The 17,461-nt window shown below is 37.0% G+C and overlaps 1 protein-coding gene across 1 annotated transcript in view; it reads left to right on the forward strand.

Moving 5' to 3' along the window:
- Nucleotides 1–359: 359 nt before the first annotated feature.
- COPB2 (COPI coat complex subunit beta 2) overlaps nucleotides 360–17,461 on the forward strand; it is a 31,869-nt gene continuing 14,767 nt past the window's right edge. Inside the window, exons 1-8 of the mRNA XM_008707951.2 lie at nucleotides 360–483; nucleotides 7,525–7,662; nucleotides 11,880–11,966; nucleotides 12,343–12,469; nucleotides 13,559–13,707; nucleotides 15,260–15,406; nucleotides 16,444–16,543; nucleotides 17,179–17,321. Of these exons, the coding sequence (XP_008706173.1) occupies nucleotides 481–483; nucleotides 7,525–7,662; nucleotides 11,880–11,966; nucleotides 12,343–12,469; nucleotides 13,559–13,707; nucleotides 15,260–15,406; nucleotides 16,444–16,543; nucleotides 17,179–17,321 (894 nt within the window). The 5' untranslated portion in view covers nucleotides 360–480. The remainder of the gene's footprint in view (nucleotides 484–7,524; nucleotides 7,663–11,879; nucleotides 11,967–12,342; nucleotides 12,470–13,558; nucleotides 13,708–15,259; nucleotides 15,407–16,443; nucleotides 16,544–17,178; nucleotides 17,322–17,461) is intronic.

Here is a 17,461-nt window from a genome sequence, read left to right on the forward strand (position 1 = left end):
CACCCTCTCTCCCCAACCCTCCCTTCAGAGTCGGAAGGAAGCCAAGGGAGCTCCTCAAGCCACAACTCCACTGAGGGGGAGCTCCCCCTGCTGTTAGCGTCCAAGGGTACTAAGCATCTCGTTTTTCTCATATATGTATATATTTTTTTCTATCTTTGTTGCCTAGCTCTCGTCTTCTTTTAAGAGCCCCAGAGCATTTCGCTCGGCGGTAAAAACCACACACGCCCCCTTCCCAAGCGGCCCCACGGCGACTCCAAACAGTTTAGAAGGCCGCGTTGCCTAGGAAACTAGGGAGTGAGTTGGAAACGTCACCCCTGCGTCGCGTTTGCGCAGGCGCTAGGATCCTGGTTTCCACTATCGCGAGAATCGCCTCCCGGAAGTTCCACGTCAGTCAGTCGGCTGGTCAGCGGGTCGGTGGGTCTTTCAGGGACTGCGTCTCCGGTGGCAAGTGAGGGCTCCCGGGCTCGGACCAACGGAGCGATGGTAGGTCCAGACCCTGCAGGAAGGAGCGGGGCCTCTTAGTCTGAGGCCAGTTCTTGGGTTTTTGGACTGGGGGCTGCGGTAAGCAGCGGCCTGTGCTCCCGCTGCGGCCGCCGCCTCAGGCCTTGTGGGGCCCTGGTCCAGTTTGAGTTTTGTGAGGGAGGCGGCGGTGGGGTCCGGGAATCTCAGGTGGTGTGGAGAGGCAGTGCCGGGGCGAATCTGAGGTGGTGTGGGAGGCAGTGCCGGGGCTTTGCCAAACCTACCTCATTCTGCCCTGAAACGGTGGCAGCTGATCTTAACTCATGCTATAGTGGTGTGTGCTAACCACATACTACGGTCTTACGCAGAAAAGCACTCCTTCTGAAATTAGGTACAGTGTATATGTCAAAAGTGGAATGTCAAATGCTTTGGGATCCCACTTTAAGTTTCTAGGGGTCAAGGAAGGGTTAGGACGTTGCTTCTAAAACTGTTTGACGTGTTTTTCTGCTTTTGCAAATATAAGTGGCTGGTAAGAATGGCAGTCACGACAGACAGCACTCTTTTATTGTCAGTCTCACCCCCCCCCCAAATACTCTAAAGTACTTTGGCTCAGGAGTGTTATAAGAAGAAGAAAAAAATACAATAGTATGAGAATATCCTTTCTGAAAAAATGGAAGAAAGTATTTTATATTTAAACGTTTTCCTGCCCGCTCTTCTTTTTACTTGTTATGAAGCATAAGTTCAAAGATTTTGGAGCTTGAAGACCTTAGGGATTAATAAGTCCAAGTTCTGTATCTTGTAGTTTAAAACTTTTAAGTTTGTACAAGGCTGATTGAGGCAGAGTTGGAATTACAACGGAGGTTGAATCCTTGGGGAAACAGGTGAAAGTTATGGATCCTTCTAGAAAAATGGTAGAGGACACAGTGTTGCAAAAACTTAAGTAGGTTCACTCATAGACACCACATCTCCCCAGGTTAAGAGCTCCTCAACAAGATCTCGCTCAGGGCTTTTAATTATTCTGCCTCATGTTACTAGTGATCTGTTATGGTCTGGAGTCTGCTTTGCTTTCAGTAATGGACATTTTATAATGAAATATCCTTCGTTCTTTAATGCATTTAAATTTTTTTGTGTAAGATACAAAACGTGAATTTATTATTCAGTTGTTTACCGTGGAGTGTTTACTATGTGCCCATGCACTTTGCCAAACATTTGCCTCCTTCTCACAACAGCTGGGAGAATGAGTTATAAATAATGTTCATGGAGTGGTTATAATAGGCCAGACACTATTCTAACTGCTTAACATTGAATTTAACTCTCATAACACTAACATTCCCTCTTTTACTTTTGTCAGACCTCAGAGAAGTTGAGTAAACTTGTCCAACATTGCATATTTGAAATGAGTGGTGGAAATGCAATTTGTATTCAGCATAATTCTCTAGACCTTGATTATACCATCTGTCCTTAAACCCCCATATCCAAATATATAGGATGCTGTGGAGATAAAGATATGAGTAAGCAATGACTCCACCCTAAGGAGCATCTACTCTATAAAGCAAAAATAGACATGTATACAGATGTTAAAGTTTAAAATTAACTTTTTTAAGATTCCTTAGGAAAGGATAGTTCTGGCTAGGGTAATCCAAAAGATGATATTGGTGTCAGTAGCATTTAAGCGGAGTCTTAAATGCTTTTGGAAAATGGAGACATTTAGAATTAAGGGTATAGTATAAATATCTTTGTATTTCAGAATATCTAATTCAAAGTAATCACTTAAATGTTGGGAGAAATATAGCAAAAGATCTCGGCTGTGCTTTTTAAACTGGGATTTGTGAATTGGGGGTATTTGGAGGTAAACCAGGGTTGCTTAGTCCCCCAGCCCACATTTCCAGAGCATCGCTTTTAGTCAGTAATCATTAAACATCCATATGGTAAAATATACACAATTTGTAAGTGATGGATTTCCTCATTTGCTAGAGGAAGAGTATGAGATGTGCTGGCTTACGTGAAAGCTCCCACTGTGGTTCCTGGCACACAAAACACACTTCATGTTTGTTCACTCTAAAGAGACCAGTAAAAGGAGTTGATATTTGTCGTGCTCATTAATGAGACAAAATTAAGAAAAGGATGAAGTAAAGGGTCCTGCTTCCCTGAATGGCCAAGGAATGTGAGATGGTAGTTTGAAAGTAGAAAGTTTGAGATGGAGAGGAAGGCATGGCAGTGGAAACGTTTTGTTTTTTGTTTTTTGGTTTTTTTGGTGATTGTAGAGAAGAGCCAAAGAACTCTGATCTTTTCAAGTAAAAAGATCCAGGTTATTGCTCAAAGTGGGGGAGGCATGTATAGAAGTAATAGCAAGGTTGAAAGTAGTAGATGAATAAAAAGCCTTGTGAGGTGTTTGCTTTGTCTCAGGAGATTATCTCTGCTGAAATTATCTAGTGATCTTCATTTTGTGTTGAAAAGTAACCTTACTTTTCTATTCCATTCATGATCATCGTGGAAGATCACAAAAATAAAGATTCAGTGGTAACTTGCCGAGTAAACTTTTAGGTTGTGTTTAAAATCTCTTGAAGGGGAAACATTTTAAATCAGTCTTCCCCAATCTGTGTCCAAGAGAGAATTAAGACTACTGACCTAAGGCATCATTGTTTATAATGAATTAACTTTTCTCTTGGAATGATATCCTTGGGAGAATTGAGAAAATACTTATCCACATCATTTTCTTGTCTATTTAGATGAATCCAGGTTGGAAAAAAAAAACGATTTTAAACTATAAGCATTTTCTGACTCAAGAGTATTTTAATTTTTGTTTAAAATTGTTCTAATTAAGTTAGAATTAGGTACTTGTATTAAATTACTAGGTAACTCACAGTCAGGTTCCCAATTAAGTTACATTAGGTTCCTGTAGCTGAAATCCATTAAAATGCTATAAACATTCCTGTCTGTCTCCAAAGGCCTTCATGGACCTGGATGTAACCCGTATTGATCACACATCACATTCACCTACCATTTACTAATATTATTGCCAAAATACTTTTCTCTGAAGAAATCAATTTTTTTATTGAGGTATAATTGACATAATGTTATTTAAATTTCATGTGTACAACATGATGTTGTAGTATTTGTATATGTTATGAAATGATCACAAGAGTGAGTCTAGTTAATATCTATCACCATACATGGTTACAGTAATTTTTTTGGTGATAACTTTTAAGATCTATCCTTAGCAACTTTCAAATATGCAACACAATATTGTTAACTATACATTATATCCCAGTGACTTAATTATTTTATTACTGGAAGTTTTCTCTTTGACCTCTTTTCATCCATTTTGCCCACCCCTATCCTCTGCTTCTGGCAACCACCAGTCTGTTTCTGCATATAAGAGCTTGAGCTGTTTTGTTTGTTTTGTTTTAAGATTCTACATATAAGTGAGGTCATATAGTATATGTCTTTCTCCAACTTATTTCACAGCATAATACCCTCAAGGTCCATTCATGTTGTACAAATAGCAAGGTTTCATTCTTTTTTATGTCTGAATAATATGCTTGTTTGTGTGTGTTTGTGTGTGTGTATCTTTATTTTCGTGATCTTCCACGATGATCATGAATGGAATAAAAAACTAAGGTTACTTTTCAACACAAAATGAAGATCACTAGATAATTTCAGCAGAGATAATTTCCTGAGACAAAGCAAACACCTCACAAGGCTTTTATTCATCTACTTCCAATGTATATATAATAATATATATATACAAATAATATGTATTATTACATATATACATACATAATGTATGTACAATGAAATAGGTATAATATGCATATATTATATACATTTTCTTTATCCATTAATCTATCAGTGGACACTTAGGTTGTTCTGATGTCTTGGCTATTGTAACTAATGCTGCAGTAAACATGGAGATGCAGATATCTTTTCAAGATGATGTTTTGTTTTTTTCTTTGGATAATTACCCAGAAGTGGAATTGCTAGGTCACATGGCCAGTTCTATTTTTAATTTTGAGGGGAACCTCCATTCTGTTTTCCACACTAGTTGCACCAGTTTATATTCCAAATAATAGTGCACATGGGTTTCCTTTTCTCCACATCTTCACTGACATTTGTTATTTCTTGTCTTTTTGATAATACCCATTCTGATCGGTGTAAGGTGATGTCTCATTGTGGTTTTGATTTGTGATGATTAGTGACATTGAACATATTTCATGTACCTGTTGGTCATCTGTAGTCTTCTTTGGGAAAATGTCTATTCAGAACCTCTGCCTATTTTTAACTTGAATTAACTTTTTGCTATTGAGTTGTATGGGTTCTTTATATATTTTGAGTATTAATCCCTTATCCAGATATACGTTTTGCAGATATTTTCTCCCATTCAGTAGGTTGCCTTTTTATTTTGTTGATAGTTTCCTCTGTTCTGCAGAAGCTTTTTATTTGATGTAGACCCACTTGGTTTTTTGCTTTTATTGCCTTTGCTTTTGGTGTCAAATCCAAAAAATCATCAAGACCAGTATCAAGGAGCTTACTGCCTATGTTTTCTTCTAGGAGTTTTATGGTTTCAGGTTTTACGTTCAAGTCTTTAATCCATTTTGAATTAATTTTTGTAAAATTAACTATGGTATAAGATAGTGGTCCAGTTTCGTTCTCTGTCTCTCTTTTTTTTTTTAAGCGCGGGAGAGGGGTCGCAGAGAGGGGCAGAAGGAAAGAGAGAATCTTAAGCAGGCTCCACACCCCGCACAGAACCCAATGCGGGGCTCAGTCTCACAACTCTGAGATCATGACATGAGCTGAAATCAAGAGTCAAGACACTTAACCGACTGAGCCACCCAGGCGCCTCTCTGTTTCGTTCATTTGCATATCATTGTCCAGTTTCCTCAAGACCATTTATTGAAGAGACCATCCTTTCCCCATTGTATATTCTTGGATCCTTTTTTGTAGGCTAATTGACCATATATGCATGGGTTTATTTCTGGGTTCTCTGTCCCATTGATCTTTGTGTTTTTATGCCAATACCATACTGTTTTGATTGGTATTATAGTTTAGGATTACTAAGACTTCATGAGTAATACTTCTTCAGAATATTTTCTAATAAGACACTAGTGACATGGGCACAACATTGTGATTTAGTAGATATTTTCTATTTACTTATGAGATATTCTATAAACCAGGGATTCTCAAAGTGTGATCTGCAGTCTCCTAGGAGACCCCCATACTGTTCCAGGAAGTTCACTGGGTTGATAATTTGCACTGTTGCTATAAAAGTAATGGAAGGTAAAACTGAACTGCTGGTGTGATGTCACCAAATTTTACTAATAGTATATTCTTTGTTACCACACAGTTTTGTTTTTTTTTTTAAATCCAGTTTCACTCAAGAATGTCATTGATGGAGCAGGAAAAAATATTAGTTTTATTACATCTTGATACTTGAGCTTACATCTTTTAAATATTCTGTGTAATGACATGAGAAGTATGTACAAGATACTTCTGTTGCATACTGTTAAGTTGCAAGCTTACTTGAAACAGTGACTGACATACTATGTTTGTTCAGACTTGATTATTTGGTAGACATTTTCTAAAAACTGAAAGAAGTTAGCTGTCCCTGACAGTATTTGTTCCTGATGATAAAACTGGTGCTTTCAAGTGAAAATTAGAATTTTAGAAAACTTCTATCATTGAACTGGATAGATTTCTAATAGTTGAAGACTTATCCGTTGAGGTAGATGGTGATGAATGTGACTTTTTGTTACTATATAATAAAGTGTGTCAAAATTTGGAAGACCTGCATGATTCAGTGAACCAGAATTTTCCAAATGACCAATGCATGATGCTACAAAAGATGTATGGGTGAGAGATCCATTCAAAATATATAATAGGCCAAGAGATTTTATGTAACAAAGTATAAAAAGTTCATTTATGTGGTTCCAGATTTCACATTGCAACTAACCTTTAAGAAACTACCACTTGTGAAGTTTTGGTGTGTATGAAAGAGGAATATTCACAACTATTTAAAAAAAGTTATTAGGGCAGCTGGGTGGCTCAGTTGGTTAAATGTCTGCTTTCAGCTCGGGTCATGATCCCTGGGTGCTGGGATCAAGTCCTGCATTGGGCTCCTTGCTCAGCAGGGAGTCTGCTTTTCCCTCTGCCTGCCACTCCCCCTGCTTATGTGTTCTCTCTCTCTCACACACACACAAATAAATAAACTTAAAAAAATCTTTAAAAAAATATTTCGTTCTTTCCAACTACATATTTTTGTGAGGCCAAGTTTTTTTTCATATACATCAGCTAGAACAACATATTGCAACATATTGAAGGCCAAAGCAGATATGAGAAACCAGCTGTCACCTATTAGAATGTTAAAGAGTTTTGCAAAAATGTGAAACAGTAGCACTCTTCTCACTAAATTTCTTTTGAAAATATAGTTATTTTTCATAAAAATATGTTATTTAAGTCAACATGTAATGGGCTTATTTTTGTTGTTTGAAAATGAATTAAAACATAAATTTCTTTTTTTTTTAAGATTTTATTTATTTATTTGACAGAGATAGAGACAGCCAGCGAGAGAGGGAACACAAGCAGGGGGAGTGGGAGAGGAAGAAGCAGGCTCATAGCGGAGGAGCCTGATGTGGGGCTCGATCCCATAACGCCGGGATCACGCCCTGAGCCGAAGGCAGACGCTTAACCGCTGTGCCACCCAGGCGCCCCAAAACATAAATATTTTTAAGTTGTTTCAGTTTTAATGTTTCACATGGTAAATATCAATAGATATAACCTACATAAGCAAAAGGTTTTAGGACATTTTTTTTAAGAGTGGAAAGGGGTCCTGAGACCAAAACGTTTGACAACCACTACTGTAAATTAAAAAAATTTAAATACTCATATGTTAGTATGAGTGAAGGAGTAGGTGCTTTAGACTTGAGACTGAGTCTACAGTTTAGCAAAGTGAAAACTGAATTGTTTTGAAGGCCTGTTAATGCACTGTTTTTAGTTAGGATCTCAAACATGTTTTATTTGGCATAGCAATTTAATATTTTGAGGATTTTTTATGTTGTTTCTCCTTAGCCTCTGCGACTTGATATAAAGAGAAAGCTAACTGCTCGATCGGATCGAGTTAAGAGTGTGGATTTGCATCCTACAGAGCCATGGATGTTGGCAAGTCTTTACAATGGCAGTGTGTGCGTTTGGAATCATGAAACACAGGTAGGAATTTTTAAGGACTTTTTAGAAACAGTGTGTTAGACTGTGTTTATAACGCAAGAAAAAACATAGAGTCCAGTAGGTATGCAGACTGCTTTCTCAAATAAATAAGTACAAAGTATTTTCAGGAAAGAGGAACTAACATTTATGGGGTTATAGCTCGTGGGAGAAAATGTTTGGGTCTTGTTATATACAATACTTCAATGTTAAATTCTGATGTAGGTTAGTATTATCTTTTTTTTGAAATGAAGGAAACTGCCACCAATATAAGGTCACTTGCTGTAGATAAAGTATTGAATAGTACTTAATTTTCTATTCAGTGAATATTCTTAAGAATGGGATTTTTAATTTTATTTATTTTTCCCCAAATAATTGATACAATGACATGCAGATAACTTTCAATCAACCGTACAAATTGTAGAGTAGGTCAGAGAAATATTTGTAGTCCGCTTTTGATTACACATATGAGACTATGCATCGTGGAGATTATCTGCCTTAAATGCTTGTTTTGTTCTTTTTCATCTGAGTGAATTATTTATCCTTCAAATTGGTTTATCTCATATTTTCCAACCTTTCTTGATGGTTCTTAATCTTTTTCCTTCAAAATACAGAACATATAGTCAGCACTATCCCATACAGTTATGTGTCTACTTATACAATCATTATCTTCAACATCCAAGGTTAAGTTCTTAACGTCCAGACAAAATTGAGGTTGAGTAATTTAAGATGGCAAAAATAGGCTTAGGGAACCAGGGTCAGGAATAAACCTAAAAACACCCTTACAGTCTTATGTCACTGTAATGGCACAGAGTGACTGCACACTAAACCAGGACTCCATCAGTGACATTTTATAAACATTAACACTTTGTTCTGTGTTTTATGCCAGTGCTGATAACATTGTCTGACACATAGTAAGTACTCAATAATTATTTTTTGAGCTAATGAATAATAAATATTCCATTTATCACTGTTTCACTGTATTGGGATTTCTAACCTCTGCAATTTCAAATCTTTAGTATGCATGCTAACTGCTTTTTTTGATCTACTTTTGCTTTCACGGGTTTAATATCTTTGTGATTTTATGCTTAACAGATATGTTGCTGCCTCCCCCAACCCCCACCACACAACCTAATTCTTCCTGGGGATCCCTTCTGTCAACTCCATTTAGCCATTTCTCAGCTCTGGCATTTCACTGTAGTATGTTCTAAATCCCAGCTGTACTTCCTTTACCTTTCTCTGGGTTTTACTGTAACGTAACTCTATTTAGTTCATCCACTTTGCCCCCGTTTCCCTTTTGTGCCCTTCTGTGCCCCATGGCAGGGCCGCCTGCTTCCACTTTCAAAATTCATCTTGTTGGTAACTTCTAATTTCCTTCTTTCCTTCAAGAATGGAGGTCCTGGGATGGACAGGGATTATCCTAGTCTTATTTCCCACTGTTACTCCCAGGTGCATATCTGACAGTCAGGCTTACAGTAGATACTGAGTAAGTCTTTGTTGAATGGTTGGTCTGTTTTTGGTTCTCCTTCTTTTATCACCAACAGAAGTTACTTGCCACTCATGTATATTAAAAGCAAAATTCTTGAAAGAGGCAAAAAGTTTTTGGAAGTAAATTCAAATGTACTTGAATTTGAAATTAGTCTTTAAGGGATGAGTACAATGGTTAAAAATCAGTATATTAGAATTTGAAGCCATCCTGCTAATTAAGTGATGTGGGCAAGCCTTTTAACGGTGTTAAGGCTCAGTTTACTTATCTAGAATGAGGATGATATTGTTGCCTTCCCTATATCACAGGATTGTCAAAAGGATTAAATCAAACTAGATAATATTGTGAGATCTGTACGGTCCCATACAAGTGTCAGTCATTATTTTCCTAACTTACATTAAGTGTATATTAGGTGTGTAGCATTTCCTCCTCTGTAGATTGTTTAGCTTCTAGAATGTGGAGACCATCTCTTGTGTCATTTGTATCAGCCACAGCACTTAACATGAACCTGAACCGTGATTATTCTGCTGCTGCTTTGTTTGTACTGCTCAGCAGATCCCTGGATTTGTTGGCTCCTTAGGAGCTTTTGTGGATTTGTCATCTTACAGATTGTATGTTCTGTCTGCTCTCAGTGTCTGTACTGTAGTCAACTGGTAGTTGTACAGGTTGGAGCTGATGTCCCCATTTATTGTCTTTGTGTAAAGAATCTGTGAAGTCTGGCTTCAGAAGCCAGAGTAGGCTCAACAGTTCTTATGAATCAGTCTCTATTCTTTTTTTTCTTTTATAACTTTTTTTTTAGTAGACATATACTATAACATTAATTTCAGGTGTACTCATTTCTGTTCTTTTTATTTAGTGCACATGGTTAATCAGTAAGATTTTCATTACTCTTGGTACAGAAAGATTGCAAAATGATAGTTTGATTCTCAGAATTTTAAAAAAATGAGGCATCAAAGTGGGAAGACAAAGAGATGCATTCATCCCTGTTCTTTCTAGGAGGGTTTTTTAGTTTTCTGCGTTTATCCTGTGTATATTATTCCATTTTGAGTAGCTCGAAGAGACATCTTAATCACTGTATTCTCATGCTTCACTAAAGAGAGGTAAATAGCATTTGTATGGAAACATATTGCTGAAGTGTTCAAAAGACTTGTATCTTGTTTATGAGTTTATTTTGTGAGTTGATAGATTTAATTTTAAAAAGAAAAACCTAAGAGCCAGTTCATTCAACAAATAGTTATTACACACTGGTTGTTTGCCAGCCACTGTTCTAGGCTCTGGGAATACAGTGGTGAACAAGATGCTTGCCCTCGGGGAGCTTAGTAGGAAAGATTGACATTAAACTCATAATTATGAAGGTGCTATGTTATGAAAGGGGAGTATAAGGTTCTGTGGGTGGGTTTTCAGGCAGAGGGAACAGGAGGAGCAAAGGTAAGGCTGGGAGTAGCCAAAGGTGAGGCTAGGGAGATGGGGAAGGGCAGGCCAGAGCACAGAAGATTTGGAATTCCATCCTGTGGACATTTGCTTTCTTTTATCCTTTGTAAGTATTTTAATTTTGAAACTGTTAAAAGATGATTGGTCTGTCTTTTTCATTTTATTGTTGAGCTTTTGTGTTTTAGCCTGAGAATATTTTTATTTATTTATTTATTTTTAAAAATCTAAATATTTAATTCAAGAAGGCGGAAGTGAGAAAGCACCAGAGAAAATACAAAGATTCAGAATAAATGAATAACAAAGAGAGAACACAAGTCAGTGAAATGAAGAACAACAAAGTGATGGAGGGAAAAAAACAAAACCACAAATTAGCTCTTTGGCACCCGTATCCTGGTTTCTAAATACCATTTTCTAGTAATGAATAAGGGTCCCTTAGAGTAATGAGTGATCACAGGCCTGGACAGGGAAAACAAAGCATCATCTTCAGAAAATAGGACAAGAGCATGTCAAAATGGACATATGAACCAACTTAAGAGAGTTCCCAATTGCCAAAGTTGGAGCAATTTGAGCAGGAAAATAAATAATGATAATATTGGATTCAACCCCAAAAATCAGTGTCTATAAGTCCATACTGAAATAAGTGACTAAATAAATGAGGAAAAAGAGACAACTCCATTAACATAAGAATTCCAGTTGATAAATTTAGAAAGAATTAGGGAAATAGAAAATCATCATTGGAATACCACATTAATAATTGTTGCAGACAAGATCTGCTGATAAGTCCTGGAATTAGTGTGAAAGACTTTAAAAAGAAACAGGATATTTGAATAACTTCAAAGCATCTCCCCCCAACCATTTATTTATTCATTACTATATTGATATTAAGATATTTCCAAAATTATTTGACACTACTCTCTCCATGAAGAGGAAATTACTTCACCTCCCCTTGGTGGGCTTAATTTGATAATTCACTTAAGAAAAAGTGAGCAATAGTAACTTTAGCATAGAGAAACCTGGCAAACAATGTGTCTTCACATGATCTCTACATTAACCAAGTGATCATGGTCAACACCACCTGTAGTAAAACATATTGATATTATGTACTCTGTGATATGATATAATGAGAAAGGTAGTTCCTCTCTATTTTGTTCTTCCCCAAAGTCCATAACCTCAGTTCAATCGTGAGAAGCCTGAGAATATTTTTAAATTAGGAGTGATCTAAATCATTGGATGTTTTAAATAACACAATAGATTTTTCAGTTATTTTCTCATAACTTAACGTGTATATTCTTATTAAATTTTAAAGACATTGGTGAAAACATTTGAAGTGTGTGATCTTCCTGTTCGAGCTGCAAAGTTTGTTGCAAGAAAGAATTGGGTTGTGACAGGAGCGGTAAGTAATTATATGAATTTCTAATCCCTTCAATTTTTTAATTGGTTAGTGATTATGTGAATGATTTTGATTCTTGATTTGTTAATTAGCATAGTGTTTTGAAGCATGGACTTTATACCTTGAGCCTATACTACACTTTTTTTTTTAAAGATTTATTTATTTATTTTTAGAGAAAGCAGTGGGGGCAGAGGAGAGGGAGAGAGGCAGACTCCCTGCTGAGCGCGGAGGCCAATGTGGGGCTCCATCCCAGGACCCTGAGGTCATGACCTGAGCCGAAATCAAAAGTTGGAAACTTAACAGACTGAACCACCCAGGCGCCCCTACACTATTTGCACAGTTTATAACAATAATGATGATTTCTAAATCTCCATTTCAGGATGACATGCAGATTAGAGTGTTCAATTATAACACTCTGGAGAGAGTTCATATGTTCGAAGCACACTCAGACTACATTCGCTGTATTGCTGTTCATCCAACCCAGCCTTTCATCCTGACTAGCAGCGGTAAGAGAGGACTCCTTTTGGTCACATGCATCTCTTTGAGTAATTCATTTTCATTCAGTGAGACATGCAATTCTTTCACTGCTGTTACATGTAGAGTTCTAATTCCAAGCAGCCTTTCAACTGTTTGAATCCATTACCATGCTATCAATGCTGTTTGCTTTCGTATTTAATGAAATATCAGCTCTACTTAGAATTTGTATAACAATTGCTCCAATTCCTGTCGGGGAAGGCCTGAAGGTCTAGATGATTAAACATCTGCTGAACAGAAAGCTAATTTACATGCTGGTGGGTGAGTTTTTGCCAGATTGCTACATAACCTAGTCAGTTTTATCTTTATATTCAGGCTAGTTTGCTCCTTGGTATTATATCTAAAACGGTGGCCTTTTGGAGGGTAATTAAAACAAGTTGCACTGATTTGGTAATAGCGCTTTGAAACATTTTTAAGTTAAAATTGAGAAGTAATTCAAAGCTTGTTTTCATCATTATAAGAGGAATGCTTATTCCCTAGGGTCACTGCCATAATTATTCAGTCATACGTAGATTCTGATCAAACTTGTGTTACTCTTCTTTCTGTAAAGCCCACTGAGTCTTTCTTAAAATTTTTCATGAAATTATATTTGCTAGTAGTAATTTCTCTATCTTATCTCCACTCTTCTGTAAAGAGTTAGGTTTATTCTTAGGATAAATAAGGATTTTGAAAAATCTGTTCAGTTTTTTTTTTTTTTAAACAATTCTTTTTTTTTTTTTTTTTTAAGATTTTATTTATTTATTTGACAGAGAGAGAGACAGCCAGTGAGAGAGGGAATGCAAGCAGGGGGAGTGGGAGAGGAAGAAGCAGGCTCTCAGCAGAGGAGCCCGATGTGGGGCTCGATCCCAGAACGCCAGGATCATGCCCTGAGCCGAAGGCAGACGCTTAACGCCTGAGCCACCCAGGCGCCCCAAATCTGTTCAGTTTTGATTCTCTTTCTTTAAGTCATGGAATGTATGATTTCTCTTGATTTGCTGCCTCAAAAGGCACGAAGACTGTATCTTAGTTCTGAATGGAAGAAATATAAATGGCAACTAACTTGAGACTTTCTTTTGGCCTAGATGACATGCTTATTAAGCTCTGGGACTGGGATAAAAAATGGTCCTGCTCACAAGTGTTTGAAGGACACACCCATTATGTTATGCAGATTGTGATCAATCCTAAAGATAACAATCAGTTTGCCAGTGCATCTTTGGACAGGACCATTAAGGTAGGGTGTCCACTATTTGTATCCATTATGATGGTAAAATATAGTTGTTTTAGAAAGTATTTTACTACTGGCTGCCCAGAAAGTTATTCCTGCTTAGAAGTTTCTCTTAAAAGCTCATATTGAAATCAAAATAGGACTTCTCACTTTGATCCAAAGGGACATATTCTGTTTACAAAAATATTGTGGCAACTTGGTGCTCTTAATGGGAGGAATTGTTTTCCATGTCAAAGCAATATATTATAAGACTTTTAAACTACTGGAAACCCAGAATAAGAAAGATGCCATTATGTCTTCTTCTGTTTCCTCTGCTTTGTGTATTTCCTCTATTTCTTATTTCCTTTTAGTGTATTCATTGTTGACATCTGATTATTAATCTGTTTTATATTAAAAATTCCTCTTCCTCCATTCTCTTTTTCTTTCTGCATTTCTCTGTACTGCTGCCAGGTATCTTTGTAAAACATGGATTTCACCTTTCCGTTCCCAATCTAAGGATAAAGTTCCACTACCTTACTGTTGAACACGAGGGTCACTAGCCACAGCTAATATTATGAGATATCTCCTGTAACCCTGGTCTACCCACCATTCTCTATAGTGATGCCGTGAATGTCACAGAACCTTATTCAACTGTTACCTCTCCTTGCAATACTCTTTATTCTCCCTTTTTTTCCCTCTGGAGAACTACTCATTTTTCAAGGCTTAGCACAGTTATTTACTCTGAGAGGCTGTCTTCAGATATCCATTTCACCCCTAGACAGAGCCAATCATGCTCATCCCATTCCTTCCATTCCTTTTTGTCTCTGTTATGGCCTTCATTTTGAATGATAACTAATGTGTCTCCAGAAATCTTTATCCCCCAAAATGTTGATTTTTGGCTAAGGAACTGGGTGTCATCCCCACTCCCTCAAACAGACACTTAATAGCAAGCAACAGGGTGCCCTGCTTGTACTAATGCTAATAACTAATGAGTGTAGTCATATTGCTTTTTCCATTACAATATTTAAAATGTCTCTATGTGCATAGATTTGAAATGTTACATTGCTTTAACTTTCGGTTACATGTGTATGCTTACATCTATATAAAATTTTTATTAGTTTCCTTTAATTTATATAAAATATTACATGTTACTTGTCTGATAATTTAGTATTAAATGATATCTGTCTAAATATCTTAGGGTTTTGGCCTTACTTTTTTTCCCTTTTGCTGGATTGTCCTTGCTTTTGACTTAGGTTGGAAACTTTGAAATTGGTTTTGAACTTTCTTCACTAAAAGGTATATCTTGAGTACATACATTGTCTTATCTTTGGCTCTAGTGAAGTTCGTTGTATACAATCAGTGGTAAACATTTGTTTATGCATCTCTGTACTTCCCAGGGGGCCTCTTCTGTAGGAGGCACTTAATAATTATTTGTAAAGAACAGATATAAATGGCTGAAAAAAATGTACATTCTTTAGTTTTCTTCTCCTGGGCTTTGGCACTTTATATTATATGTCAGAAGTGTGGTGGAGCTGCTTTCTGAAAAGTAAGGCCCCTTATTGACTGTTGCTCTCTAAAGGTGTGGCAGTTGGGTTCTTCCTCACCAAACTTCACTCTGGAGGGACATGAGAAAGGCGTGAATTGCATCGATTACTACAGTGGTGGCGACAAACCATACCTTATTTCAGGTGCAGATGACCGTCTTGTTAAAATATGGGACTATCAGGTACAGTTTTTTCATAATCTTACTCTGCCATATGTTAGACATGGATTTCACTGTTTCTTACAGGACAGTTAAAACTTGGGTTATTTTTTTTTTTTTAAGATTTTATTTATTTATTTGACAGAGAGAGAGACAGCCAGCGAGAGAGGGAACACAAGCAGGGGGAATGGGAGAGGAAGAAGCAGGCTCATAGCGCAGGAGCCTGATGTGGGGCTCGATCCCACAACGCCGGGGTCACGCCCTGAGCCGAAGGCAGACGCTTAACTGCTGTGCCACCCAGGCGCCCCAAAACTTGGGTTATTGAACTCTGTTCAGCGCATAATAACTTAAGGCTTCAGTATTTGTCTCTAAACAGTAGTCCCAGGGTTCTCCATAAAAATGAAAAAAAAAAACCTATCGAGATTTTAAAATAAAATGCCATCATGTTTATTTTTCGCTCAATAATAGAAATTAGAAATTTAAACATTTTGACGACCTCACTGGTAGACTTCTGTTTATATTTGAAAACTAGAAGATAAATGAATAATATCATGACATAGCCATGGTACAGACATTTTGCCACAAATACTTTGTAAACCTAGTTATGACTTCTTGTTACTCTGCTTTTTGTCTTTTGGGACAGCTTGAGTTTCTGTTTTCTGTTTCTCACATCAAAATTTCCATAAGCAGTTAATAAAATGAGGCCTAGAAAACGAGTGTTACTTAGAACCTTATTCAGATTCGTGTTTAGGTACAGGATAAAATTATTAAAGATATTATCTTAGAAGTTTGGGGGAGAAAATATTCATATGAAAACCAGATCTTTTGAGGTGTGTGTGTTCTTCTTTAAATGTAGTGGTTACAATTAATTACGTTTCCCTCTGTTGTCAAAGAATTAGAGAAAATATGCACATAGGATAATTGTGTTTCAAAAATTTCTGTATCAAAAATTAATTAGATTGTCATAACCACTATCATTTATGTTATCTCTGCACTGGAAAAATTAAGGATGAGTTACTTGTTTTTCACTAAAAAAAATATTTTCTGTGTCTTGATTACAGAATAAAACCTGTGTACAGACACTGGAGGGACATGCCCAAAATGTGTCTTGTGCCAGTTTTCATCCAGAGTTGCCAATCATCATCACAGGTTCAGAAGATGGTAAGTTTGAAATGTATGTTTATTCCTGTGTTTGTAATTACTAAGTGGACATTTAAGCCAGGTAGTGCCCTGCATTGTAATTGGAAGTTTCTGAGAATTTTGCTGTTTTTTTTAGAGTAGAATACTTGAGCTGTAAGAGAGTGAAGGGGCATTGTTATCTTCGTCATCATCATCATCCTAATGTGTTTTGACTATTACTTAAATAAGAGGACACCCAGAAGTCCTAGAGAAAAACGTGAAAAAGCCTGTCAGTGCTTTGGAGTCTGAAAACCTGGGGTCACATTCAGGCGCTGCCACTTGCATTTGTGGTTTGCGCAGATTATGAAATGGGAACAGACATATTCACCTCATAGGATTATAGTGAAAAAGAAAAGATCATGTGTATAAAGCATCTACGGGTACACAGTAGGCACTGTGCTGAGGAAACTCATTATTTTACGTGGAAATTACATTTCTTGGTTTCTCATAATTTTGTGTTATTTGTTGCTTTATAAAATCACCTATAGACTATAGATCAAAAAATTAAGCTGCCAGGAAGCTAATAAAAAAAAAGACTTCCCTGTGGCCCGTTCACCTGACACAGTTCATTGTTAGATGTTCAAATTAAAAGGGAGTATTCACATTGTTCTTTTTAGGAACTGTGCGTATTTGGCATTCAAGCACGTATCGCCTTGAGAGCACTTTGAATTATGGAATGGAGAGGGTGTGGTGTGTGGCCAGTCTGAGAGGGTCCAACAATGTGGCTTTGGGCTATGACGAAGGGAGCATCATTGTTAAGGTAATCTCTCATTACACTCTCTGAATAAATGAACAGAGTGGAAGCAGTTTTCTTGTGTTTTAGTACAGTCATCTTCTAAGTCACCGGTTTTATTAAACTGACTCTTCTTTCACTAAGCACTGGAGATTTAAAGTGGAAGA

The sequence above is a fragment of the Ursus maritimus genome, unplaced genomic scaffold, assembly GCF_017311325.1.
Source record: "Ursus maritimus isolate PB19 unplaced genomic scaffold, ASM1731132v1 scaffold_20, whole genome shotgun sequence".
Lineage (NCBI taxonomy): Eukaryota > Metazoa > Chordata > Mammalia > Carnivora > Ursidae > Ursus > Ursus maritimus.